Source organism: Cervus elaphus, chromosome 21 (assembly GCF_910594005.1).
Source record: "Cervus elaphus chromosome 21, mCerEla1.1, whole genome shotgun sequence".
Lineage (NCBI taxonomy): Eukaryota > Metazoa > Chordata > Mammalia > Artiodactyla > Cervidae > Cervus > Cervus elaphus.
Window position 1 is genome coordinate 65,463,370 of NC_057835.1, and position 27,196 is coordinate 65,490,565.

The 27,196-nt window shown below is 44.6% G+C and overlaps 1 protein-coding gene across 1 annotated transcript in view; it reads right to left on the bottom strand.

The window, feature by feature from the left end:
• The window catches only part of SPAG1 (sperm associated antigen 1), a 79,990-nt gene that overhangs the window by 2,038 nt on the left and 50,756 nt on the right, over nt 1-27,196 (bottom strand). The window contains exons 11-17 of the mRNA XM_043880206.1: nt 24,424-24,810; nt 24,011-24,110; nt 17,606-17,758; nt 12,962-13,128; nt 9,463-9,595; nt 6,462-6,588; nt 575-739 (exon numbers count right to left, since the gene is read on the bottom strand). Coding sequence (XP_043736141.1) covers nt 575-739; nt 6,462-6,588; nt 9,463-9,595; nt 12,962-13,128; nt 17,606-17,758; nt 24,011-24,110; nt 24,424-24,810 — 1,232 coding nt within the window. The remainder of the gene's footprint in view (nt 1-574; nt 740-6,461; nt 6,589-9,462; nt 9,596-12,961; nt 13,129-17,605; nt 17,759-24,010; nt 24,111-24,423; nt 24,811-27,196) is intronic.

Genomic DNA, 27,196 nt, shown 5'->3' on the forward strand with positions numbered 1-27,196 from the left:
GTTGATATGAACAGTCATGAATACATAGGGATCCACGAGCTGACATTCTTCACTAAAGGCTACAACACAAGGCACTGGGTTATCTGAAATCACAAAGGCAGGTTTGGTTCTAGGGTGGTCCAGGACCCCTGATGAGGCTGGCCTTGTTTACAAATACTAAGAAAGGTCTGAACTGTTCAGGAACCTCTCTGGGGTGTGGTGTGCAGGACGCTGAATCTGAATCAGTCCTCTAGGGTTCTTCAGGTCAACCAGGAAGCAAAGCTCAGTGTTAACAGGCTCACAGGGCAACCAGGAATGGAAGCAATAAAACCACAGGCCAGGTGGTGTGGAGGGAGGGGAGCATAGAAACAAAGACTGCAGACACCCACCAGGTTCTTGGATCCAAGGTGGGAAATGCAATGGCCAATTAGCACAACAAAAGAAAAATTTTGTCATTATAATCTGTTAAAATGTCTTCATTGGTTACCAGGATAAAAACACAGAATTTTAAGATTCATAGGAATATGACCTCAGCATCCCATATGAGTATAGGATCTCCAAAGGAGTACTTTCAGAGATAATCAAATACACGTACCTCTTGAATCTCAATTTTCCTTCTCTCCTTTTCTTTGTTGAACGATGCTGTATTGTCCTTAATATTAAGGATTCTGGTTACCTCTTCCAGTTCCATTTTTGCTTCAACAATACTTGGGTCTAATAGGAGAACTTTATTGAGATCGTTTAAACTTTTCTGATAATTCTGAAAGCAGGAGGGCAGAGAAAATAATTCTCATAAGTAAAAGGAGAAGGGGCACAGATGAGCCTGAATGGGAGACTGGTGAGGTAAGTACACAGAGCACGTGCAGCAGGTTCCCCTTAGCACCACAGAGATAAAGTCACTATGAGCTAAGTCTTGGGCTAAAACACTATAATCCATAACAAAAGGGGCTTCCCAGGTGGCTCAGTGATAAAGGATCCACCTGCCAATTCAGGAGACTCAAGTTTGACCCCTGGGTCAGCAAGATTCCCTGGAGGAGGGCATGGTAACCCACTCCAGTCTTCTTGCCTGGAGAATCCCATGGACAGAGAAGCCTGGTGGGCTATAGTCCACAGGGTCATAAAGAGTCGGACACAACTGAGCACGCACACACACATAACACAGAAGAGTGAGCACAGAATCTGGAGTCAGAAGTTAAATTCTGTATTACCACAGCTTTCACTGTCCCTGACACACAGGCACTGTCTGCTAAATGAATAAATCAAAGAAGCGACAGCCTCATATCAACACCTACTAGCAGCAAAAACTCGAGCTAGATCCCACATCACGTTTCCGAGCTTCAGTTTTCTCATCTTTAAAATAGGAACAACAAAAGATTCTTCATTCTAGTTTTCACAGAGTTGTGCCAAGTAATAAATGAATTAATAAAACAAAATGTGAGTGGCTTACACCTACAAAGAGCTGGACAAATCTTAGTTGATACCATAATATCTTATTCCGTAACACCCCTGGAGTTGTAAACTGTTCAGACAGGCTAGAGTCAACATTTGTTCTTCCATAAAGAGTCAGGCAATACCTTGGAGAGGTGGAAAGGAATGAAAAGCGTTCTGCTTAACCAAATACTGCGCAGAATCTGGTGGCAGGGAAGAACACCACAAAATCAGCCGGCTGGTGAGAGGCCATATTCTAGAACTATAGACCAGACTCATGTTAAGAATTAAGCCAAAATTAATTCTGTGAGGAGGTGAGGAGTTCCAACGATGTGTAACCTCTCAAGTATTCATGACATGTAATAATAGCATGCACTGGACAGGAAGCACAGGTAAAATGAGCTAGTGGTTATGTGACATTCCTAGGGGACTAGCTGTAAGGACACTCCCAGCTGTAAGCCCTTCCCACTCCACCCAGCAATATACCAGAGCAAGAGTGATGTGCTTAAAGGGATAGCCTTAAACCCGCTCTAACGTATTATTTAAAAAAGGTGAATTATTTACGAACAATATAGTACATCAATCCTATTGACAACCAATCTGCACACAGCAGTGTGTCACCAGAGCACAGTCAGAACCTGCTTCAAGAAAACAAGTGACACTGTTTCCTTCCCAGGTGTTCAGGCAGGGCGGGAATCGTACAGAAAGATACGGAGGGAACTGTAGGGAAAGACACAGGGGTGGGGCAGCAGGGCAAGTGGAGGGAGGACTAATAGCTAAGTCTTCCTTCTCCTCTTTTTATTCCCACAGTTCAGTTCAGTCCAGTCGCTCAGTTGTGTCTGACTCTTCAAAACCCCATGAAACACAGCACGCCAGGCCTGCACCCATCACCAACTCCCGGAGTTTACTCAAACTCATGTCCATCGAGTCGGTGATGCCATCCAACCATCTCATCCTCTGTCATCCCCTTCTCCTCCTGCCCCCAATCCCTCCCAGCACCGCCCTATAAATACTAACTTTTACTGTCCCTATTTAAAGACAAGGAAACCGAGACACAGAAAGATCATCTTTGAGATGATCAAGGCAGCAATAAGCAGAAGGCAGGAGTGAGGACGGTTGTGGAGCTCAAGGGAGAGGCCTGAAAATGGAGCCTTGGAAATGGAGGGTCACCACCGAGGCGTGGACGTGACTCTTTTTCCATCTGTTCACGGAAAGTTCGTGCCTAAAGAACCAATCTGCTTGGTTAGGAGAAAACCTAAGAAAGCAAGAAATACACTTTGATAAATGATAAACAGAGGCAGGCAGTGTGAAGAGAGGGCCTGAGAGCAGGAAGGGCCATGCGGTCCGGGGTGTGGAGAAGGGGCCCAGCCACCTGGTCAACACAGCGTCAGACCAGATGGGTCACCAGAGAGCCGTGTGCTGCGGGCTGGGACACGGTGGGGGAGCGGACAGCGGGGCCTGGAAGCTCGCGTCTTATGAGGGGAAATGATAAGAAGATGAGTGAATGGACGAATAAATAAAGTAAGCATGCATGCACTGTCATTCATGCAAGTAAGAAAAGCAAGGGTTGAGATGGACGCTCACAAGCGGCAGGAGTCTCCTTTGATACGGCTTGTCAGAGCAGACTGGAAGGGAAGCCAGCCCTTGGAGTGGAGGGCAGAGCTCACACACAAGAGGAAAGCGGCTCCAGCAAAAAAGGAGGACAGGAAGAGATGCTAATGACCTTATTAGGCCTTAAAAAAGAAAAGATAAATCACATATGTTTGTGACAACATTTACTATTAATAAATGTGATTAAACTACAATAACAACAATTATTTTAGATGATGTTACTGTTTTTGATACTTTGGGCCTGCTGGCTTCCCCACAGGGGTCGGCTGTCAATTCCCAAGGGCAGGCTACACGTCTTACCACCCCCATGCTCCCACAGCCCAGCACACGCGTGGCACTCAAGAGAGTAAACAAACTGTAACTAAAACCAAGATGTTCAGTTATCTTCTCTTATGAAGAACAGCTGAACAGTAAGGAAAGCCCTGGACTTCCTGGTGGCCCAGTGGTTAAGAATCTGCCTGCCAATGCAAGGGACATGGGTTTGATCCCTGGTCTGGGAAGATCCCACATGCCATGAGGCATCTGAGCCCGTGTGCCCTAGAGCCTGTGCTCTGCAACAGGGGAAGCCACAGGAGTGAGCAGCCCACGCACAACTAGAGAGGGGCCCCCACTCTCCGCAACTAGAGAGAGCCAGCATACAGCAATGAGGACCCAGTGCAACCAGAAATAAACTACATAGGAAAAAAAAGGAGAGCTCTGTATTTTTCAAACCTAGCACACAAGAAAAAAAAAAGAAAAAGAAAGAAAGAAAGAAATTAAAGCCAGCTAGAAAACAAATAAACTATCTGAGAAAGCAGAGTTTAGCTGAGAAACACAGGCCGGGCCCTGCTCCCTGTGGGCCCGTGGGCCACCTCCTTAGCAGCCATATAGAGGAAGCGAGTCCCGGCGTGAGTTCTGATGCATTTTATCAGTAGCCTTTGAAGATCCTCAAATTAAATTCACTTGGCACATAACTCAAACTACACGGGGATATAGATAAAGCTATGAGAGATCAAACCAGAAAAACAAGCTGCCAGCCTCATACTCTACACCAGGGTAGGGTTACTAAAAGTTGGGAATTCTCTTTCTCCATCATAATGCAATTTCCAGAATTTATTCCAAGGAAGTATAAAATTCCGGTCTTTTAAAGAGTGAGGAAGCCAGTATGGGATAAACCTGCTCTAAGAGTTTGGACATACTGATATAGAAACTCATGAGTCATGAAGATCATGACTGCCTCATGGACCCAATCCATTAAGTTCAAAAACAGTTGAGTAAACTTTCAAGAAACCTCTTTTAATTCATGGTGCCACACACCCACTAGGAAATCTGTACATGAGGTTTACAAATGAGTAGGTTGTTAACAAAAAAAGAGGAGCGGGAGTGGGGGAGGGGGGGTCAGGTGGCCTGGGCACTGGGAACAGAGTGAACACACTGGGAATACAGGGCCGCTGTGGAGCTGTTGGGCTGGCGAACCGGGCAGCCACATGCCAGAGGGTGACACGACCCACTTTCATCAGGACGGAAGCTCCTACACTTGGGACACTTCTGGACCTTGCCCTCCGCGCCTCTTCACTTGGCTGTTCATCTGTATCCTTTATAACAAAAGGAAGGGCCGGGGAGGGGAGGGAGGGCGGCAGCACGCCTGAGGGGTCGTGACGGGTCATCTTGCCTCAGTACAGTTGTCACTCCACTGCAACCTGAGGGGATCTAGGCTAGAAAAGCCTGAGCGCTCAGAGCACAAGCACACATCCTCATCTGATACAGGACACAAAAAACATGCCCACCCTCTCACAACAAAACCTAGGTTTCATGGAGTTATAAGAACTCTCTCAAACTCAGTAAGGTCAACACTCTGCCCTCAAACCTCTCCCTCCAGCTGTACGCCCTCCCTCATCACACTGCACCGCACACATCACAGACCTGAGACAGAACATGGGACACAGCCCCAGTATTTATCCAAAGGAAGCGGAAACTCTAACTTGAAAAAGACACTCCCATTCTCACTGCAGCATTATTCACAACAGCAGCCTAAGTGTCCATCGATGAATGAACGGATAAAGAAAATGTGGTATATCTACACAATGGAGTATTATTCAGCCATTAAAAAGGGAAGTTTTGCCATTTGTGACAACATGATGGACTCTGAAGGCATCATGCTAAGTAAAATTGGTCATACAGAGAAAGACAATTACCATATGATCTCTTATATGTGGAATCAAAAAAAAAGAAAAGAAAACCCAACAATGAGAAACAACCTAGACTCACAGAAACAGAGGACAAAACCAGTGGTTGCCAGAGGAAAGGTGGGGGTTGGGGAGTAGAGGATGGGCAAAATGGTTGAAGATGCTCAGAAGGTATGAAATTTCAGTTATGAAATAAGCCATGGAGATGTAACGTACAGCATGATGACAAGAAGTAATAATAGCATATTGTATATTTGAGAGCCTCCGAGAGAATAAATCTTGAAAGTTCTCATCACAAGAAAAAAATGTGTTAACTGTATGGTGAACTCGGAGAAGGAAATGGCAACCCACTCCAGTGTTCTTGCTTGGAGAATCCCAGGGGCGGGGAAGCCTGGTGGGCTGTCTATGGAGTCGCACAGAGTCGGACACAACTGAAGCAACTTAGCAGCAGCAGTATGGTGAACTAAACATACTGTGATCATCTGATCAGTTCACGATACACACAAATATCAAATCACTAGGCTGCACACCTGATTCTAATATAAAATGTCAATAATACCTCAATTAAAAAAACTTAAAAAAAAGTCAATGACCTATACACTTACAATGTGTGAACTTCATTGTATTAAACTTTAATCAGATTCTTTAAAAATACCATTGCAGGGAATGCCATTTCCCAGAATGTTCTGAGTTTTCCTTGTGCTGTTATTTTCTACAAATGAGAATGTTCACTTGAGTTTTCCACACAGAAGAAGCGGCATCAAGAAAAGTGTAATCATATAAACTTTCTCTGAAAATAACAGCATGGTTTTCTTAGAGAAGAATGCTGTCCTATGGTCTCATAGGGACCACTTGCCAGTTTAAGGCTCAAATCACCATGAACTTCCCAGCCTCTGCTATGTCTCTACCAGTGTCCACAGGTGAACACCTCTTCTGTTCTGTTCCTTCCTCCCCGCCCCGCCACAGACAACCCCAACCCTCTGCCCGAGGAATCCAGCGGCACTGCCAGTGGCCTTCAGTAATTCAGCAAACCTTCCTGTCCCTTAAAGTGGACCTATTCTAACTAATGACACTCCTTAGAAAATCAGGAAATAAATCATCATTCTTGAGCTAGAAGGAATCTTAGAAATCTGTGGCATCTTCTTAGATTTCAGGATTACCAGGCTTAAACCCCAGGATACTGCCACGCCCATTCCTCAAGCCCACAAGTTATGTTCATTGAAAGCACGTGATTTGTTCAGAGCTGACCCTGATATATGAAAATGAAGATTTCCTCACCTTGAGCCCTTTGTGAGCAAGGGCTCGTCTATAGTAAGCTTTCACACTCCCGTGATCCATCTGAAGGGCCTGGTCACAGTCCTGCTTTGCCTCTTCAAACTGGCCCAGCTTCAAGTAACAGAGGGCTCTGGTGTAATGGAATGGAACTCAGCATTATGAAAGGTAAAAACAACATATCCATAAATTTGGGCAACTAATAGAAATCAGAAAATAACTAAATAAGCCTGTTTCTATATCACAGCTGCTGCAATCAAAACCTAACATTTTTTTCTCCAGTGAAAGCATTTTCTGGTAACACTTGCAATTAGGGACCCTGAGGATACCACTGCAATCAACACAGTCCAGGCCCTCAAGGAGGCTGCAGTCTAGGGGAAGAGACAGTCTATTAAAAGAAGCAAATGCAATGAAATCTGTAAAGGATGCTCTGGGAGCACAGAGCTGAGACTCTTCAGACTTGGTGAAGCTGAAGCTAGGGGAAGAGTAGTCAGGCAAGACTTCCCAGAAGAAGGGACATTTTAGTTGAAGCCCAGAGTACGTACGAAGTGAGTATTATGCAATGTGAAGGCACTGGGCTGAGACTTAAGATGGAGAGAGGGCACACAGCACGTGCCGAGTTCTACAGCTACAGAGAATGTGGTGCTCTTGGCGCTACAGTGGGAGTGTGGGGGGAGGCCCAGGGAGCGGGAGGCCAGACAGGAAGGGCCTGGCAGGAGGCTGAGCTTTATCCAGCACTTAATGGAGTCTGGTGATGGGTTTTTAAGGTTTTCCCAGGTGGGGCTAGTGGTAAAGAACCCACCTGCCAATGCAGGAGATATGAGAGACACAGGTTCGATCCATGGGTTTGGAAGATCCCCTGGAGAAGGGCATGGCAACCCACTCCAGGATTCCCGCCTGGAGAATCCCATGGACAGAGGAGCCTGGCAGGCTACAGTCCACGTGGTTGCAAAGAGTCAGACACAAATGAAGCGACTTAGTACGCACGATGGGCTTTTAAACAGAGGTGGACCCATTTACTGTGTTTGGGGAAGGTCACTCTAGCTGCCAAGTGGAGAATCGGAAGGGACAAGGCTGTGCAGGGGACACCTGGGAGGGCGGGGCAGATGGCGAGGGAAAGCTGGTGACGGCCAGAGCGGGACTGACAGGGAGGTGGATGGAAAGGAGTTTAGAAGTCCTAGAAGAGTTTAGAAGTCAGGACACCTGTGCTGCGTGGACTGACGAGGGAGGCTTGGGTCAGGGGTGAGAACCCATCATGAGCACAGAGGCAGGGCGGCGCTCAGGTCCAGGGCTCAGAGACAGAGATCAGTTCAGTTCAGTCACTCAGTCGTGCCCGACTCTTTGCGACCCCATGGACTGCAGCACGCCAGGCTTCCCTGTCCGTCACCCACTCCCGGAGCTTGCTCAAACTCATGTCCACAGAGATGTGGGGCTCAGAACTGGAAGGTGGTAAATGGAGCTGGGGAGAGGATGAAATGGGCCAGAGGATATTAGAGCAAAAAAGGGATCTACACCTTTAGAAGCCCAAGAACAGCAGGGAAAAAAAGCCTAAAAGAAAAAAAAAGAAAAGCCTTAGAGAGGGAGCAGGGGAGAGCCAGGCACGTGAGCTGTCTGCACGAGAGGGGAGGCAGTATCTGGGGAAAATTAAGAGGCCCCTGACGCCCAAGACCACAGAGACCAAACAGGAGAAGGGCAGAAAAATACATGCTGGTTTAGTGACAGAACTTTTCACAAAAGAAGGTCACCAAAAAGAGGAAAACATGTGGAAAAATAAAAGTGAGAACTTAAGTTTAAAATATTTTCTGAAATAGCTACAGAAACCCATGCCAAGTCACTATTGTTTAGGAATCATACCTTAATTGTCCTTGTCATTGAAGACTCTCTACTCCCTAAAAAAATCCCCAATCATCGTATTCCAGGTAACTACCTTTTTCAACAAAAATAACGTGAGCAGTGTTCTGGAACAGTCGGCTCATCCCGACTGCACTCCAGAAGACGTGGACCCTGTCCTCAGGACTTCAAGGGGAACAGGGCACTGGAGACACTAGTGTGAAAGACAGCTGATTCCTGGTCCCACTCTGGAGGGCGAAGCTGAGGCCTCACACCAGCGGCCTCACACAGGGAGGGGCAGGGAGGCCTCACACCAGGGAGAGGCAGGGAGGGCTCACACCAGGGAGAGGCAGGGAGGGCTCACACCAGGGAGAGGCAGGGAGGCCTCACACCAGGGAGGGAGGGCAGGGAGGGCTCACACCAGGGAGAGGCAGGGAGGGCTCACACCAGGGAGGGAGGGCAGGGAGGGCTCACACCAGGGAGGGAGGGCAGGGAGGCCTCACACCAGGGAGGGAGGGGAGGGAGGGCTCACACCAGGGAGAGGCAGGGAGGGAGGGGAGGGAGGGCTCACACCAGGGAGAGGCAGGGAGGGCTCACACCAGGGAGGGAGGGCAGGGAGGGCTCACATCAGGGAGGGAGGGGAGGGAGGGGAGGGAGAGCAGGGAGGGCTCACACCAGGGAGGGGGGGGAGGGAGGGCTCACACCAGGGAGAGGCAGGGAGGGAGGGGAGGGAGGGCTCACACCAGGGAGAGGCAGGGAGGGCTCACACCAGGGAGGGAGGGCAGGGAGGGCTCACACCAGGGAGAGGCAGGGAGGGAGGGCAGGGAGGGCTCACACCAGGGAGAGGCAGGGAGGGCTCACACCAGGGAGGGAGGGATAGGGAGGGCTCACACCAGGGAGGGAGGGGCAGGGAGGGCTCACACCAGGGAGGGGCAGGGCAGTACCAGCCAAGGCAGCCATGGCTGAGCAGGAACACAGCCTGTGTCAGCCCTGCCACCAACAAGATACCAAGACACCCCAGGCTTTCAATCTCTCCTATGGCCTCACCTCTTTTAAAAATTTACTGTATATACCAAATTCTCAGAGTCATGGGGTAAAACTTTGGCAATTAATCAGTCTATAATTTTTTCATCACAAATATTAACATAAGACATAGAGAAAGTGACAGAGAACTTGCCTGTTTGTATAAATGGCACATTCCTTGTTGTTAATCTTTAAGCATTCACTGTATTTACTAAGGGCATCTTTATAGTTTTTATCTTTTACACATTGATTTCCTTCTTCTTTAAGGGTTTTAAATACTTTTTCATCTATGGGACACACAAAAAAAGTGGAATTATTCATATAAGCACCTCTACAATACTTTAAGTATACTGTAAACTAAGTGACCACAAACCATACAGAACTAAAGTCTAAATGGAACAAAATTTTGTATACGAATTAAAAAGATAAATTGGCTACAAGTAAAAATTTGATTACACAATGACAACACTGTTTTTTCAAATTAGAAAATAAAATACAAGCAATTATATTATGTTATTCATATTGGTATGCCTTCTCTCTGCTGGAGATAGTAACTACGTCATGAAAAATGAACAAACAAACTCATTAAAGCTTGAATTAGACCTCTTCCAACAGTCCAAGTTTCCTTGGAAAAATCACACCTCCTCCCCTCTCTGCTCCTGTGCTTTCAGTAAAGCAAACCCCACCCCAGCCCTACCTTTTGGGGTAATCTGTGCTTTACTAACCAGAACATTATACGCCCTTGGCCACAGTCAGCTAATTGGTCAGGGAAGGACCTATGAGAGCCAATGAGCAACAATAAGATTTTTGTGGCAGCTTCTGCTAAGGTAATTCTTGCTTTTCCCTGTGGAACATGAGGATAAAAGGAGAGGCTATTTTGTCATCGTGCAACACAAGGGGAGAATCTGTTTGAGAACGGGGTCAACAGGGCAAGAGAGACGCCAAGACAGAGAGCTCAAGAATAACCTCTGAGCCCTGAATCCAGCTGCCCGAGCAGCCAGCCTACCTGTGGACTTTTCCACAAGTGGGGAGCCAATAAACAACCTCTTCCGCTCAAGACATTCATGGCTGGGTTTTGTTACCTGCGATCAGAGTCCCAACTATCACTGTTGCCTATTATCTTGCTGTGTGCATGGCTGACACTCCACTTGGGATCCATTTCCTTCTTCCTAAGGATACCCTGATATTCACACAGCTATCACTCCTCTCCTACTCAGCCCACGTGTCCGGGGAAGCTGACCCCACCAATCAGAACTTGGGTCTAAGCCAATCAGGGCATTTCTTCATCACAGGGAGTGGCTCAGGAATGAGCACATGACTCATTACCATAAATACCAAGACAGCTTAGCCTACAGAACAACAGGCTAAAAAAGCTAGGTCTTTAGGGCAACATATTTCCTCATTCTTAACACCACCAAAAGCAGTGGTGTCTCTCTCTCTCTCTTTGGACACTGATCTGTGCGATCATTAAGTCTAAAACTGCTACAGTTCTGTATTTCTGGCCATACCCTGAGCCCTGACAAATCGTGCCTGATTTTGGAGCCTGCCCGGGCCCTTTCAGTTACTTTGAGCCAAAACTATTTCCTTACAGTTATAAGTCAACAGATTTTCTGTGACTTGCAACCAAGGTTGTCTAACATACATAAAATATTCAAATTTAAAGTTTTAAATCTATGTATTAACTTTATAGAGTATCTAGATATGAAATGAAAATCCATTTTAAATTTTAAAATATATCTTTAAATTCTGTGACCTAAAGATCCTGATAGATGCACTGAATTTATAGTATAAACTCAGAATATAAATGATAACCTTATTTGTTCCTCTGCACAAATGGCAGGAATATTAATTTTTCATCCCTTATCTCAAATCACAGAATATTTCTGCCTAATGTTTCATGGTTCAAAAGATCTCACACTATACAGCCAAATGACACTCGCCATAAATCTTGCCATCTATATAAGCTCTAAAACAGATTATTACAGAGGATTTTTCCCTCTAATTTGCTGAAAAATTTTCTGCAAGCTTTTCTTCCCACACAGTTTTTAGGAATGTGGAATCCAGTCTCACTAATAAATATGAACAGAAAGAACTGATTATTCTTGTGCTCATGACTCGCTAGCACATATCTACAGCATGGTTAGTTTCTGCACGTTATTAATAATGAAGAGCTAACCTTTACTGACCAAATACTTTGTTATAGTCCCCACTGATTACAGACTCTAGAAACTAGAGATCTCCATGCTTTCCCCAGGACTGCTGCCCATTTAAAAGCCTTGGCAGAAGTTCCCAACCTCTTCTCTCTAGGCAAGGAAAAGGGTGAGGGTCTAACACCAGCCTTTGAGACATGCCAGTTCAGGAACCTCAGGGGCTTTGCAAGATGAAGCCCAACAAAGACACACACGGGTCCCTAAGCAGGCAGTAGAAATGGAGCTTCAGCTGGCTTTCAGGCAGAAGGCAAGCGTGAAGTCACACTGACTACACAAAGTGCTGAGGTAGGCACTGTGGGGATGCAGTTGTGGACCTGAACAACTACAATGTAAGGGAGAAGGGGGTACTGCTAAGATACGTGTTACAAGGCTTTATTCTTTCAAAAACATCAATTTCAATACACTAGCCTTGCCACCACATTCATGGTATGATGAGAACTACATGGCTACTTAACTCTTTTTCTTATTATTAATAACAATGCTGACTCAACTTCATTAGGAGCTTCCCGGGTGGCTGAGTGGTAAAGAATTCGCCTGCAATGCAGGAGACTCAGGTTCAATGCTCAGATCGGGAAGATCCCTGGAGGAAGAAGTGGCAACCCACTCCAGTATTCTTGTCTGGGAAATCCCACGGACAGAGGAGCCTGAGTTATAGTCCATGGGGCTGCAAAGAATCAGACACGACAGCGATTAAACAACAACCTTTATGAAGAGGTTCAGTCAGTTCAGTTCAGTTCAGTTGCTCAGTCGTGTCCGACTTTTTGTGACCCCATGGACTGCAGAACACCAGACCTCCCTGTCCATCACCAACTCCCAGAGCTGACTCAAACACATGTCTATTGAGTTGGTGATACCATCCAACCATCTCATTCTCTGTTGTCCCCTTCTCCTCCCACCTTCAGTATTTCCCGGCATCAGGGTCTTTTCAAATGAGTCACTTCTTTGCATCAGGTGGCCAAAGTATTGGAGTTTCAGCTTCAGCATCAGCCCTACCAATGAACACCCAGGACTGATCTCCTTTAGGATGGACTGGTTGGATCTCCTTGCAGTCCAAGGGACTCTCAAGAGTCTTCTCCAACACCACAGTTCAAAAGCAGCAATTCTTTGGCGCTCAGCTTTCTTTACGGTCCAGCTCTATGAAGCGGTTACTGTGCGCTTCCACAGGCAGCATGCTGTGCTGAGTATGCTGTATGCATATCTCCCCTTATTCCTGAGCATAACTCCGTGAGACACTCACATCTCCCCCCTTTCATATACATGAAGACACTGGAGGTGGGCAGCAACTCCTTAAGACTCTGCAGTTAGACAAAGGGAGAGCAGGGTCTTGAACTTAAACCCAGGTCTGATGCCTGATATCATGCACTTATCCTCCTGCTTTACTGTGAAAATCATAGGCAAAGCTCACAATAACCCTCAGAAGAAACAAATGCAGGCTTCCCCTACCTGGCATGCCCGGCTGGGGATGGTGGCAGGAATCTCCCACTTGGTCTGGGGGCGTCTCTGCTGTAGGTCGCCAAGCCCGCACTTGTGCGGAGGTGGGCACAGCAGGAATGGGTGGCAGCTTCTCCCGCCAGTTTGGGCCATCCAAAGCGATCAAAATCTTTGTTATCCTAAAAAGAAAACCAGTTTTCTCTGTTAAACATGCAGTTTGCTTTTTTATATTACTGAAGGTCACATCAAGGTAAAACTTACAAATGCTATGCAGCTCACGGGGTCACAGAGAGTCGGACTTGAGCTATTTGCTGTCCACATAAACTGTCTTTGAAAGGACTTTTAAAAGTTGTTCCAAACTATGTAACTTTAGATCTTTTTTTGTATCAAAAGAAAAAATGAAGACACTTCTAATTGGTTTAAGAAATTTTTAAATGTACATGCAATAAAATTTTAATTTTTTAAAAAAGTAAAGTATAAAACTAAAATTTAGGAAGCCTAGAAGAAATGTGCCCCACATAACATTTCATATAAGTGCTAAAGTGAGTATTACTCTTGAGACTTAACAGAAGGACTTTAGAATTTCCATGCCCAAACTGGATACGACAGACAGGTCTACAGGACTGGCTGCTAAAGCCGGTGAGGGTGCAGACCTGCGCGTGCTTAGTCGCTCAGTCGTGTCTGACTCTTTGCAACCCCATGGACTGTAGCCCACCAGGCTCCTCTGTCCTTGGGATTGCCCAGGCAAGAGTGGGCTGCCATTCCCTTCTCCAGGGGATCTTCCCAGTCCAGGAATGGAACCTGTGTCTCCTGCACTGGCCGGATTCTTTACCACTCAGCCACTTGGGAAGCCCAAAACTGATGTGGAGTGGCTGTCAAATGGAACAGTGCTTCTTCTTGAAACATTAACATATGGTTAAGATACTCTTACTTTGCATTTTTTCATCTCTAAAACAATCCACTCATTGTGTTGTCATATGCATACAGATGAAAGAATTCGATACTGGAGTCTACTACAAGGACCCTTGTAATAATGACATTTGCTAATGGCCATAAATAATACTCAGATTACCACCCCTGATTATCACTTTCCCATCATTTTAAACACACAAAGTATCATACTTAGATTTTAAAACAAAACTAAATTATGTCTGGGATAAATCGGTTATAAAAAAAGGTGCTCAAAAAAAAAAAAAAAAAGGTGCTCCCCAAGACTGAGAAAGTCACTGGTAATTAGTAGAATGCATTCAAATTAGTTAACTCAGTAGTACTTTTTATGTGAAAAAATATTTATATAGAGCCAAATGTAATACATACATTTCTCTACAGTTTCGTAAACTTAAATTTCAACAGTGATCTTTGGTTATGATAGCCACATTTCATATTTTAGTGCAAAAATTTTTTTTGAAAAATAATGTATAACCACCCACCATAGCAGAAGAAAAAGACGCTTTAGAAAAAAGAATTTTCAAGCAAAACTTGTATTACCAGCAGAAAGGAAGGAAGAAGCAGCTTAAAAGAGATCATGTGTTGCCAGGGGGTAAATAAGTATATGCAGGGAAATGTAACATATGAGATTCCTGGAGAGGAAAAGAGGAATATGGTTAATGGAAGAAACAAACAAAATAAGCACAGATGTTTAAATTTTTTTCCCCCCAAAAAAAGCTGCTTAGATGGAAAAGCAAGCATAAATATAGGGTTCATGAAAAGGAATAGTGAAATTTTTTAATGAATATTTTACAGAAAATATATATGCCAAAACCAGACAAAGCCTCCTCACCTTCTCATAAAATGATACATAAGCAATAATCATTCCATTAAAAAAATGAATGAGTCTTAAAAGTCAATCTGTGTAAAAGCACCTTCTTGAGTACATCTAAAAATTACAATACAATTCTCAAAAAACTAAACAGAATTACCATATGATCCAGCAATTCCATGCCTAGGAACACACCAAAAGGAACTGAAAACAGGTATGCAAACAAAACCTTGCACATGATGTGCGCAGCAGCACTGTTCACAATAGCCAAATGGTGGAAACAGCTGAAACGTCCTTCAACAGATTAACGGGTGAACACAGTGTGACATATCCATACACCGGAGTATTACTCAGTCATAAAAAGAAATGACATCATCACGCATGCCACATCATGGACCAACCTTGAAAACATAAGCTATGTGAGGCAGGCACAGAAGCTACACACACTGTATGTTTCTGTTTATATGAACTCTCCAGAATAAGTAAATCCACAGAGATAGAAAGCAAATCAGGGGCTTAATGGGGGTTTCCCTTTGGTGGGGGGGGATGAGGTATTTTGGAACTATTAGAGGTGGCGGCTGTCCAATACTGTGGGTGTACTAAAGGACACTAAGCTGTACACCTAAAAATAGTAAATTCAGTTGTTTTGTGAATTTTACTTCAATTTTTTTAAAAAGTGTAAAGAATGTAGAAGGTTCAGAAATATGAATGATCACAGTCTCTCAGACATAAATTTCTCCCTTCAGACCCATTCAGTCTATCACTATGAACCACAGTTCCTAAAACACCTCTTCACAGGCCCCTTGTCTCTGGCAGAAGTGGGAAGACTTCAGGTGTCTTCCCACTTTTTTTCACGAGAACCTCTAACCCTGGGAGAAGATCCTACTCTCCCAACCACCTCGGAGACTCCCAGACAGAGGATGGGTGAATTAACAGCACAAACCCACAGCACAGGGTCTGCTGGAGAATGCGTTCATTCCACACAGTTTTGCTGAGGATGCCTACTGTACAAGGTACCGCCAACAGCACAGCTGCATAAAACACAACCCTGACTGCCCAGAACTCTCAGTGGAATGAATCTAAAAGAACTTCATGAAAAGAGACAACATGGAAAGACGGCACAGCTTGGAGGGAGAGGCGCCTGAGGGGCACGGGCGCTGGGGGAGATGGGTGGGTCAGGGGACGTCCTCTCCTAAAGGGCAGGAGGGACTTAGCCGGACAAAAGTGGGGAAGAAGAGCCTCAGGAGCCCATGTGGAGGCCACAAGTGATGCACAACCAGGCGGCTGTGAGGCAGGAGAGAAGGCTTGGAGGGCTCCCAGGGACACCCCAGATTTTACAGGATGGAGACCGTGCCCTGAATGCCCACGGTTCCATCGGGTCCCACTCTAGATACAATAACCAGTATCTACTCTTTTCTTCCCAACAGGCGGGTCCCTAGCGACCACAGAGAAGAAGCACCAGGAAAAAGCTGCCCACTCAACACACAGATCTTTCCAACAGTTTTCTGCAAAGTGCAGTGGGACCAGGCGGGGAGGTAAGGCAGGACTGTAAAACATGAGTTCTCATCTTCTTCAGCTTTGTTCAAGGTCCCCTTTGTGGTCAGCCAATGCCCTTCACTGACCACCTCCAGGGCTCGTTCTCCGACAGCTACAGCCCACAGACCAAGGCAGCCTGACCCCTCTGTGATCCCCCCGCATCATCAACTAACGTTCATGCTTGGGGATCAGGTGTCTTACGTTAAGTTGTTCCCCCCAGGCTACATTCTACTTTTGCTTAAAGACAGAGACTATGTCATCTTTCCCCCTTCCTCTCTTTCTGTGGGGTGAGTGGGACATGGTACACTAGACCAACACAAGGCACAGTGTGACACACAAAAATCCTTGAAAGAAATTATACTTTGGACAAATGGAATTAGAGAATATCATACATAACTGGAAATGTTACCCAAGGAGTAACTTTTCAAAGTTCACGTGAAAGCAATTTATGAAATCTGGAAGCTCTTACTTTCCCGTTCTCACCTAGGGAGTAAATAGGTCATAATATAAATTAGATCCAAATTCTGTGCTACTTCATCATCCTGTGCTGTGCTTAGTCGCTCAGTCACGTCTGACTCTTTGTGACCCCATGAACTGTAGCCGGCCAGACGTCTCTGTCCCTGGGGACTCTCCAGGCAAGAATACTGGAGTGGGTGGCCATGCCCTCCCCCAGGGGATCTTCCCCACCCAGGGATCAAACCCAGGTCTCCCACTTCGCAGGCAGGTTCTTTACTGACTGAGCCACAAGGGATGCCATCACCATCCTAGATGAGCATCTATCTAAAGGGCATATAACACAAACATCTAGCAGGCTCATAAAACATCCACTCTCCTGAGGAGAAAATAAAATGTGTTTCCACTGACAGATGTGGTGCCAATGAACACCTGTAGATGCTGTAGAAGACTCAACATGGCAGGCTTCGCTACATTTTTGGATTTCATCCTGTAATCAGTACTGACATATGACATCACTGAAAACATCTTTCTAACCCCAAAGATATTAACAAATACTAAAATCAAATTCTGTGCATCTTGAGTTGCACAGAAGAGCCATACCCTGTGCTGTTTTTAAAATTAAGTGTATATCATATATAATATTCACTGAACAGTAATAAGTGGACCAGGAAACAAATATAAAGGTGTCAGAAGACAACTCAAAACATATCACGGGATAGTCAGAAAGTTAGAGAGCGAGAACCATTTGGTTTTGAAGGGGTGAAAAAAGGCATGCATTCCTGTGTAATGCCAATAATGAAGAACACGTCCACACCTTGACCTCGTTCTGGAAGGAGGGGAAGAAACAAAACCTCATTCCATTAGAAAACAACTTGCCCTCGGGCAGCGGCCTCCGATTAGGTTACCTGTTAATACTGTCATTTGCTATCTGGATTCCACAGTCTATTTGCAACACTGTTTTATAATCCACGTAAGCTTTCTGATACTGCTCTACAGTTTCATAGGCCATTGCACGTCGAAGAAGAGGCTTGATGGAGAATGGATGAAGTTCCAGGGCCCTAAAGGAGACAGAAATATTATATGTCATTTGTTACGAAGATCACTCCCTAACTTATACTAACCTGACATATCTGTTAGGACTGAACTCTCACATATATGCATATCTCATATTTCAGCTTGGGGGCCTGGCAACATACCAGAAAGGCAAACCCAGAGCAGCAAAGCAATCAATCTGTGGTTACTGCCTTTCTTTTAAACCAGTCCCCTTTGGCACTTGCTCTTCCCCCAGTGAGACTGAGCTTCCAGGCAGCAGGCACTGCCTACCCCTCCAAGCCCCCCTCCCAGGGTCGCCCCCCACCCCCATGGGCCAACAGAGGCCACATGGCACCGGGACAGAGTAGGCTTTTCACCAGGTTCTTGTTACTGACAGATCCAAGGGAGAATTTTATTTGCACCTATGTAATTTTTTATTAGCACAGGACTACAATACCTACAACACCTTTTGAAAATCAGCCCTCTAAAATTTAACACAGTTGATTATGATTTACTTGCTGCCAAAGGGCTTCAAAAATAGACTGGAGGAAATCATGGAAGTTAGTATACAGTGATTTCTGTAAGTCATGAATTTTCTAGTGCTCTTTCTATTCTGTGAAGTACTTCCAGTATCACTAGAGACATATTTCAAAGTTATGTTCTTGGTTTTGTTTGAAGTAACTGCTTAAGGCTACGTCACTAACTTAATGCACTTCACTATACTCTGAAATAAAGCATACAATCAAAAGATGGTATTTATAAGTGAAAACTATTGTACTCTTAGTTTTGACAAAATCAGTTGAAACTGTCAAGGAGTATTATGGATCAATACCAACATTTATTAATATTCCACGCAGAGATCCCATGAAGAGCCTACTTCCTCTCTGATCCGCTAACAAGAATCTGCGCTGTCCACAGTGGGGATAAAGGTTTGCTCGCCTGGTGATTCTTCTGCACAAGCAGTTTGCATATATCAGACATTTGACCTGCCTCAGGAAAAGCATGATTTCTTCCCCAGGAGATCTGTCTATCCCCCTCTACAGAGATCTGGAAGGAGGAAGCCCTGACAACACCTGTTAGTGTGAGTCTCTGCAGACGTGCTCATCTAATGTCACAACAGGCCTGGGAAGTAAATGTTCATACGTGCAGGTCACAGCCGAGGGAGCGATCTGCCCGCATGCCTGATCTTCTGATCTTAAGCCACGGGAGACCAAGGGCACTGCTGGTCTCGATCATTACTATATCCCAGCACCTAGATCACACAGGGCCACTGCAGGCGCTCAGCAAACCCCTCCCAAGTGAACCTTCAGGACCCACACTCTTGCCACCACAAGCGCAGATGAAAGCACCACAGATTACGAAAGGCGCAGTCACCTGCCACCCGGAGCCCTTGGTAATTCTTCACATTGTACGGATCCTCGACTGCACATGTGGGTGTGCTCCTGGGCTGTATATCACTGACTTTGTTCTAGAAGTGTCATTAAACCTAATTAGCATAATTTCTTTGAAAAAAGAATCATTTTTTCTCTGCCTAGGTACTAGGATTGGGGATGCTTTTAATGATCTCTTTTGCACTGTACTGGATTTAAAGGTTTTTTTTTTGTAATAAGTATGTGTTACTCTTGTAACCAGTAAAAGTTATTTTAAAAATAAAGTCTATTAAAAACACTCAAACACTAGAAAACAGGTTTTTGGGTATCAGGATCTATCACCTGTACCCCTGTCTTAAATCTACCTTAGTTTAATGCTTATGAGATATTAACTACATGAACACTAATTATAAATATAGGTCACAGACACAAGACTACCCCTATTTTACAAAAGACTTCCAATGCCCGAGGAGCTATTTATCCACAAGATGGACCTGAGGTAGGCGTGGAATCTAAAACTGAATGAGATGATGCATTTAATTTATAGCACTTCCCAGCCGAGTAAACGCAAAGTTTTTCTTTTTAATCACAATCCTGAAAATGAATGTTGAGCTTATGAATGGGAATTCCACTAAACAAAACAAAACAAAAAAAGTACATCTATTCATAAGCACACACACAGAGAACTTTAAAGTCAGAGTTTAAAAAAGTTTAACTACTCAAGTTAAAACAGCTAAGAATCTAAAAGAGCATTCTAATTTCAAGTCCATCAGAGAGAAGCAAAGATAAGCAAAAATAGAATTATTGGGCAACATTCATTTGTCTTGAGTCTGTCAAAATACTCTCAACGGGAAGTCCAGGAAAAAGTTTTGATATGTTTACATAACTCAAAAAGTGATAGATTGGGAGCTGTGAAGATGTTTTTTAGCTGATAAACAATTACGAGAATTGTTTTATGGTTTTTCCAGTAGTCATGTACCAACCTAAAAGTTGGACCATAAAGATGGCTGAGTGCTGAAGAATTGATGCTTTCTAATTATGGTGTTGGAGAAGACTCTTGGGAGTCCTTTGGACTGCAAGGAAATCAGTCAATCCTAAAGGAAATCCATCTGGAATATTCATTGGCAGGACTGATGCTAAAGCTCCAATACTTCGGCCACCTGATGGGAAGAGGTCTCACTGGAAAAGACTCTGATGTTGGGGAAGATTGAAGGTAGGAGGAAAAGGGGATAGCAGAGGATGTGAATTTGAGCAAACTCTAGGAGACAGTGGAAGACAGAGGAGTCTGGCATGCTGCAGTCCATGGGATCGCAAAGGGATAGACACAACTTAGCAACTGAACAACAATTATGAGAATAAAAAGTAATTTCTAGAAATAATCCTAGAAATTTCTAGAAATAATCCTAGAAATTTCTAGAAATTATTTTATTGTTTAAAACCACTAATGTTTTAAACTCTTCTTAGGTGTTTTATACCCCTGTTTCATGCTTCACCTGGAAGCCCAACCTAGAAACTTGGAGATGCTGAGAGGAGAAGGCAGGGCCCACAGCCCCTGAGTTTCTCAAACAAGTGTCATGCTCCCAACAGCAACTCTTGACTCTCATATGCCCTTGGAAAAGAGCTCAGGGAAGTGCTTCAGAATAGGCCCTAGGATTGTAGACACTTAAAAATCAAATACTTTCCCCAAAAAAGTGCATAAAAAGTTATTTCACAGGTATATCTATGAAAGTTATTTCATAAGTTCTCCCTTATTTTAAATTTTGCCCCCAGGGAATTTTTCTTTTTCACTGTTTGAAACCTGCTACCACTTGTAATAAGTCGATGCAAACAACTTTCCAAGGAGCAAAGATAATTAACCAAAAAACTAAAACATAGGCTTTCTTTAAAAGGTATATAACCTTTTTAGGTGAAGAGAACAGAGTCATATTTCTGCTAATAACTGGTTTTCAATACAGCCATACTTCAACATGTCCTCCAAGGCAAATCATGGTTTCCATGGCATTAAAATGAGTTTGAGAATCATTGCTTTGGAGTAAAATCACTCCAATCACCCAATCACCTTATGCTGAGACTCATAAGTCAGGTATCAAAGAAAACATCTAAGTAGGTCGGTTTCTAGAAAAGTCAGTACTGACCAGCAGAACCAGATTCCCTGGCCGAGAACACAGCCCTTCGCTGAGGACCCCTCACCTAAACCACCACCCATTTCCCCTCTGCCTCCTCCCTCCCTGGCAGGCAATCTCCTGCTCTCCTTCAAGACAAAACTCCACTCCAGTCTCAACAGTCCCTCTGTGACTTCCTCCTGGGTCTCCACTGAAACACAACACATTTTAGCAAGAAAATGTCTTACACCATATCTCACTTACACCATCTCACTTAAGGATAAAGTAAGTCCACTGTTTTTTAACCGGAGTACTGAACTCACTGAAGGAAGACCTGAGACAAGTCTGAAGGGTAATGTATTAGGCAACAGACACTTGAACTGAAAGGTTCTCAGCTGCAAATCGCAAGGTGCCTGATACTATGCAAATCTACTTGGTCTTATTGTTAGTTATGCGCAGTGGCAAACATTTAAGAGCTGGCTCTCCTGAGAAAAAAGACCCAGATTTGTGGCATTTGCCAATTTTCATAGTATTAGCAGTACTCCAATCATGTCAGATTTCAACTACCAACTTGACTTCACCCAACTCCCAAAATCCTGAAAACGTTGTGAGCTAGCACAACTGTTAATGATGTCTAGAGACAGACCAAAGTGAATATAAACATTATTTATTTTAACGTTGTGAGCTAGCACAACTGTTAATGATGTCTAGAGACAGACCAAAGTGAATATAAACATTATTTATTTTAAATTTTAATATGTAAAATTGGCAAAAAATACAAGCAGCTCATGGCTTTCTTTTTAAACTGCAGGCACAGATACCAGCAAGTTTTTACCCACATATATAAACTGATATTGTCAATGAAAAAAAAAATTGTTTACCTTATAATCAAGGTGTCCATGTATGCCACTGTCCAAACTAGGGCTTCTAAGAGTGAAAGGGAGTAATACTAATAATTATACCACACAACAGGAGTAAACCAAGGCTGTGAGGTTACACCAGTACATGCAGCTTCTTGTTTTTTAGATGCACTAACAGTAACACATTAATGCAGAAAGCGAAGAAGAACTAAAGGGCTTTTTGATGAAGGTGGAAGAAGAGAGTGAAAAAGCTGGCTTAAAACTCAACATTCAAAAAACTAAGATCATGGCATCTGGCTCCATCACTTCATGGCAAATAGATGGAGAAAAAGTGGGAACAGATTTTAATTTCTTGGGCTCCAAAATCACTGCGGATGGTGACTGCTGCCGTGAAATTAAAAGATGCTTGCTCCTTGGAAGAAACAGTATGACAAACCTAGACAGTGTATTAAAAAGCAGAGACATCTCTTTGCCCACAAAGGTCCATATAATTAAAGCTATGGTTTTTCCAGTAGTCATGTATGGATGTGACAGATGGACCATAAAGAAGGCTGAGTGCCAAAGAACTGATGTTTTCGAACTGTAGTGCTGGAAAAGACTCTTGAGAGGCCCTTGGACAGCACAGACATCAAACCAGTCAATCTTAAAGGAAATCAACCCTGGATATTCACTGGAAGGACTGATGCTGAAGTTCCAATACTATAGCCACCTGATGCAAAGAGCCGACTCACTAGAAAAGATCCTGATGCTGGGAAAGACTGAGGGCAAGAGGAGAAGGGGGAAACAGAAGATGAGACGATTGGATGACATCATCGACTCAATGGACATGAGTTTGAGCAGACTCTGGGAGATAGCGAAGGACAGGAAAGCCTGGCGTGCTGCAGTTCATGGGGTCTCAAAGAGTCGGACACAACTTAGTGACTGAACAACAACAAATAGTAACTTCTTTTCAAAGGGCTCCTCACAAGCAGGCTTAATATTTAATGGTTAAAAAAAAAAGATACTTTTAATTTATGTAAATATACTCATCCATCTCAGCATGTAACTTGTTGAGTACCATGGGTGACTACTGTGCTTGAGGGAGGCACACGCGATTTCTGACCTCAGAGAGTCTAAATTCCTATGCAGAGGGTGACATACGTGCCTACAGGTATGAGAGTGACAGTCAAGCGTCACAGCCATGCAGAAGACCAGGAAGTCTGAGGTGACAATGAAAGTGGAGAGGAGGGGGAAGCTGAGGAAAGATTCCTGAAGCAAGGCTGTGCAGAGGGCATTACACATATAGACCAAATGAGAGCAGAAAGCTTGTTTTGGGGGAGAAGGGCGGGGGTGCAGTGTGGTGACAAAGTGTTAGTCACTCAGTAGTGTCTGACTCTTTGTGAACCCATGGACTGTAGCCCACCAGGATCCTCTGTCCATGGAATTCTTCAGGCAAGAATACTGGAGTGGGCGGCCATTTCCTTCTCCAGGGGATCTTCCCGACCCAGGGATCCAACCTGGGTCTCTTGCATTGCGGGCAGATTCTTCACCGCCTGAGCCACCAGGGAAGCAGAGAATATAATGATCTGCAAGAGCATACTGGGCAACTGAACACAGGCTGAAACAGTCTGCACAAAATAATGCTTCAGGAAAGGTCATCCTGATGCCACAGTGGATTGGAGGAGGCAGAGACACCAGTCAGAAGGCTTCTCCAATACTCTGGGATCGATGTGGAAAGAGTATGATTAAGGTGGTAGCTAAGAAATGAAAAAAGTTTGCACAAACATCTTCTATAATTGTCTTCATATATGTAAAAGGATTTATGAGTTTTATGTGTTAACCAATTAACACACCTTCAATGTCTTAAAAAATCAAATTTACGCAAAAAAGTTAGAAGGGTATTAAACACTGCATTCATCCCACTGAAATGAAAACCTGGTGACAAAGCTGAAAAACGGGCAGTTTACCTGTTACAGTCCTGAATACAGCCACTGCAGTTTCCGTCTTTGAGGTAACATGCTGCTCTATTTGAATATAAGATACTTAGATCGGCTGCACTTCCACTTCCTAAAAATCACATTTAATTAAATGGTTACAATCCATTGGCGGAATCACAGTTCAGCAGACGACGGAGGTCTCCCACGGCACCGCGGTCCTACACCCGCGGCTAAGGCGGCTGCGAGCAGCTCCCCGTGCTCGTGCCGGCCGGAGGCCAAGCCCGGGACCGGCAGCTGCCCACGCGCCCCTCCCCGGGCACACGCGGCGCGCCCCGAGGTTCGGCCGCATCCGCCCTGCCCTCAGTTCCCGGGAGGGGAACGGACGCGGCGGGCGCCAGTCATTCGCGAGGGGCCGGGGAGACCGCCGGGCGCAGCTCACTCACCTGCGGGCTCCAGCTGCGCGATCGCCGCTGAGTACTTGAGCGCCGCCTCGGAGAACTGCCCATTCTGAAAGAGCTCGTTGCCCTGGCTCTTCAGGGCGGCGGGGCCCACCGGGGCGGCGGGCGGGGGCGCGTCGGATCCCGGGGACGCGCCGGCCGCGGGCTCCCCGGCGCCCCGCCCGCCGCCCGGCTGCCCGTTGGCGCCGCCCGCCGGGGCCGGGGCCCGCGGTCGGTCCCGCTTGTCCGCGCCTGCCCCCGGCGCCCGGCCCCGCCGCGGAGCGCCCTTCTCCGGCCGCTTGCCGCCCTCGCTCCTGCGCGTCAGCTTCTTCTGGATGTTGCCCATGGCGCGCGGCTCGGCGGCGCGCCCGGCTCCCGCCGGCTCCGCGGCCTCTGTGGGGAGTGGATGCGGGAAGTGACTGTTTGCATCATCGGGAGCAGCTACCGCCGAGGCCGCGGCGGTGCCGGCGCGGGGGCGGGGTCGCTGGCGAAGCTGGGCGGAGCCGGCCCGCCCCTTGCCGGGAGCTGGGGCCGGTCAGCCCCGAGGGTCCCGCGCTCCTGTGGACCCCGGGGGCTATCCGGGCTGAGGACTGAAATCAAGCCCGGATTTAACTCTTCGAACGCCGAAGAGTTTGGGATGTGAAAACCGGTATTTCAAACATCATTCCCTTCATCACAGCGTACGTGTCGAGGTAGACCTTACAAAATTTGTACTTTTCTTCCGCTTAACAACTTACAAATGAATGAATGAAGTTACTAAGACTTGAATACAACAACAAACTGCGCTCCCAAGTTAGGGCAGCCTTTCCTCTGTTAAAGAACTGGGAGAAGATAATTTTTTCAAATTATCTTTTTCAAATAATCAAAAAAATTATCAATTTTTTCAAATTATCAAGTGCAAGTGATTTTTAAGGCATTTAAAAATGATTTTAGCAAAGAACTCACATAAAACAGGCACCTACTTTTTAAAGTGAACCTTAAAAAGTCAGTAAAATTTCCATTACAATACCTTACTCCAAGTTAAAAATTCCTCTGATCTTGACTGAAAGATTTCAAGTATTTATCGGAGCTTTAATAATTGATTATTGAACTGATTTTTAACTATGAAAATAATGTATAAATATTTCATTGATGGGTGTCTAAATATTTAAAACAAAGCAATTCATCATTTCAAAGCACTGACTGCAGAGACTTCCCAACTTTATCTTGTAACAAATTCTAATCTAATTTTTAATGAATGTAATCTAATTTTTAATGAATGTATTTCCCATTCTGTTTCGTGAATGGTAAAGCCAAAATCTGAAGCACAGATGAAATAGAAAGCCACAAATACATATATGAAAATCAGTGGATAGATGATGGTCACCTTAAGGCAGGCAATGAGTGTATAAAAGCACACTAATTAATAGATACAGTTTTCTATTCAGCAGAATGACATTCAATTTTGGATCACTAACCAAAAGAGGCTTTATTAAAACAAAAGATGATCTTGTAATAGTAATAAATCCCTAGATTGAACCCAGGAGAATTATTAGAGCAAGGCTGTAGTACTGGTCATCTGGTGTTTGCTGCTCAGGTTCCACCCAGAATAAAAATGGATGGAAGCATAAATCAATGTCAGCAGAAATGATAAGCAGCTAGTTTTGTTTTCTGATAAGCAGCTATTGTTTTCTGTTCCCTTGTGTGTCATCCCCTCATGTCTGACCAATACTGTTAATAAATAACTGCTATTTCTTTAGAAGTTAATATGAGTTAGGACCTTTACATACATTATCATTCTTCATTATCATTAATCTTCATACCAAGTATTATCCCCACATTACAAATGAAGAAAGAGAGACAGAGGAGAAGACTAAGGAATTCTCTCAAGCATGAAGAGCTAAAAACCAACGTAACTGGGATTCAGGATCCAGAGGAAGTGAAATGAATGCTGTACCTCTTTCCTTAAGATTGAAATGCCCCTGAAATTTCCCTGCACAGGTAAGCAGAGGCCCAAACAGGCAAGTGTGAGTCCTGGGGGCTATTTAGCTCCCTGGAAGACATTCCAGAGGAGTTGTTCAGAAGATAGCTCCAAATATAGATCAGAGGAGGCCTTATCTGGAAGACACTAACTTGGGAATTGCTAGCATAAAAACAATCATCAAAGTTTGGTGGGTGTGGAGGAAGTCACTGAGATCTTCCAAAGGATCCCTGAGAAATAAAACACTTAAAAAGATGATCAGAATCACCAGTGGAGGTGAAGTACCACCTAGAAATGAGAGGGAAAAAACGGGAAGGTGTACTGCTTCAGAAACCAAGAGGAAAGAGTATTTCAGGGACAGGGGAGTCAACGATAACAAGATTCAAAGGAAGGAATGACCAACAGTTCTCACTTCATAAAGACTAAAGGAAACCATCAGATCTAAAAACTATAAAGACTTCCATAGCCTTGGGCGGTGTGGTGGTTTAGGGTAGCTGGTAGAGACAAAAATTCTCAAGGAAATACTAGCAAACTGAATCCAATAGCATATTAAAAGCATTATACATCATGACCAATGGGATTTATCTCAGGAATGGAAGAGTATTTCAACAGTAGAAAAATCAGTCTATTCAACACCTGCCATTAATAGAACATGGGGGAAAAACCATATGACCATAGCTGACACTGAAAAGGAACTTGACAAAATTCAATACTCTTTCATGATTTAAAAAAAAAAGAAAACCTCAAAAAATGAAGAAGTAAAATTTCCCAACATGATTAAGTACGTTAAGTACATTTATGAAAAACTCATAGCTAAGA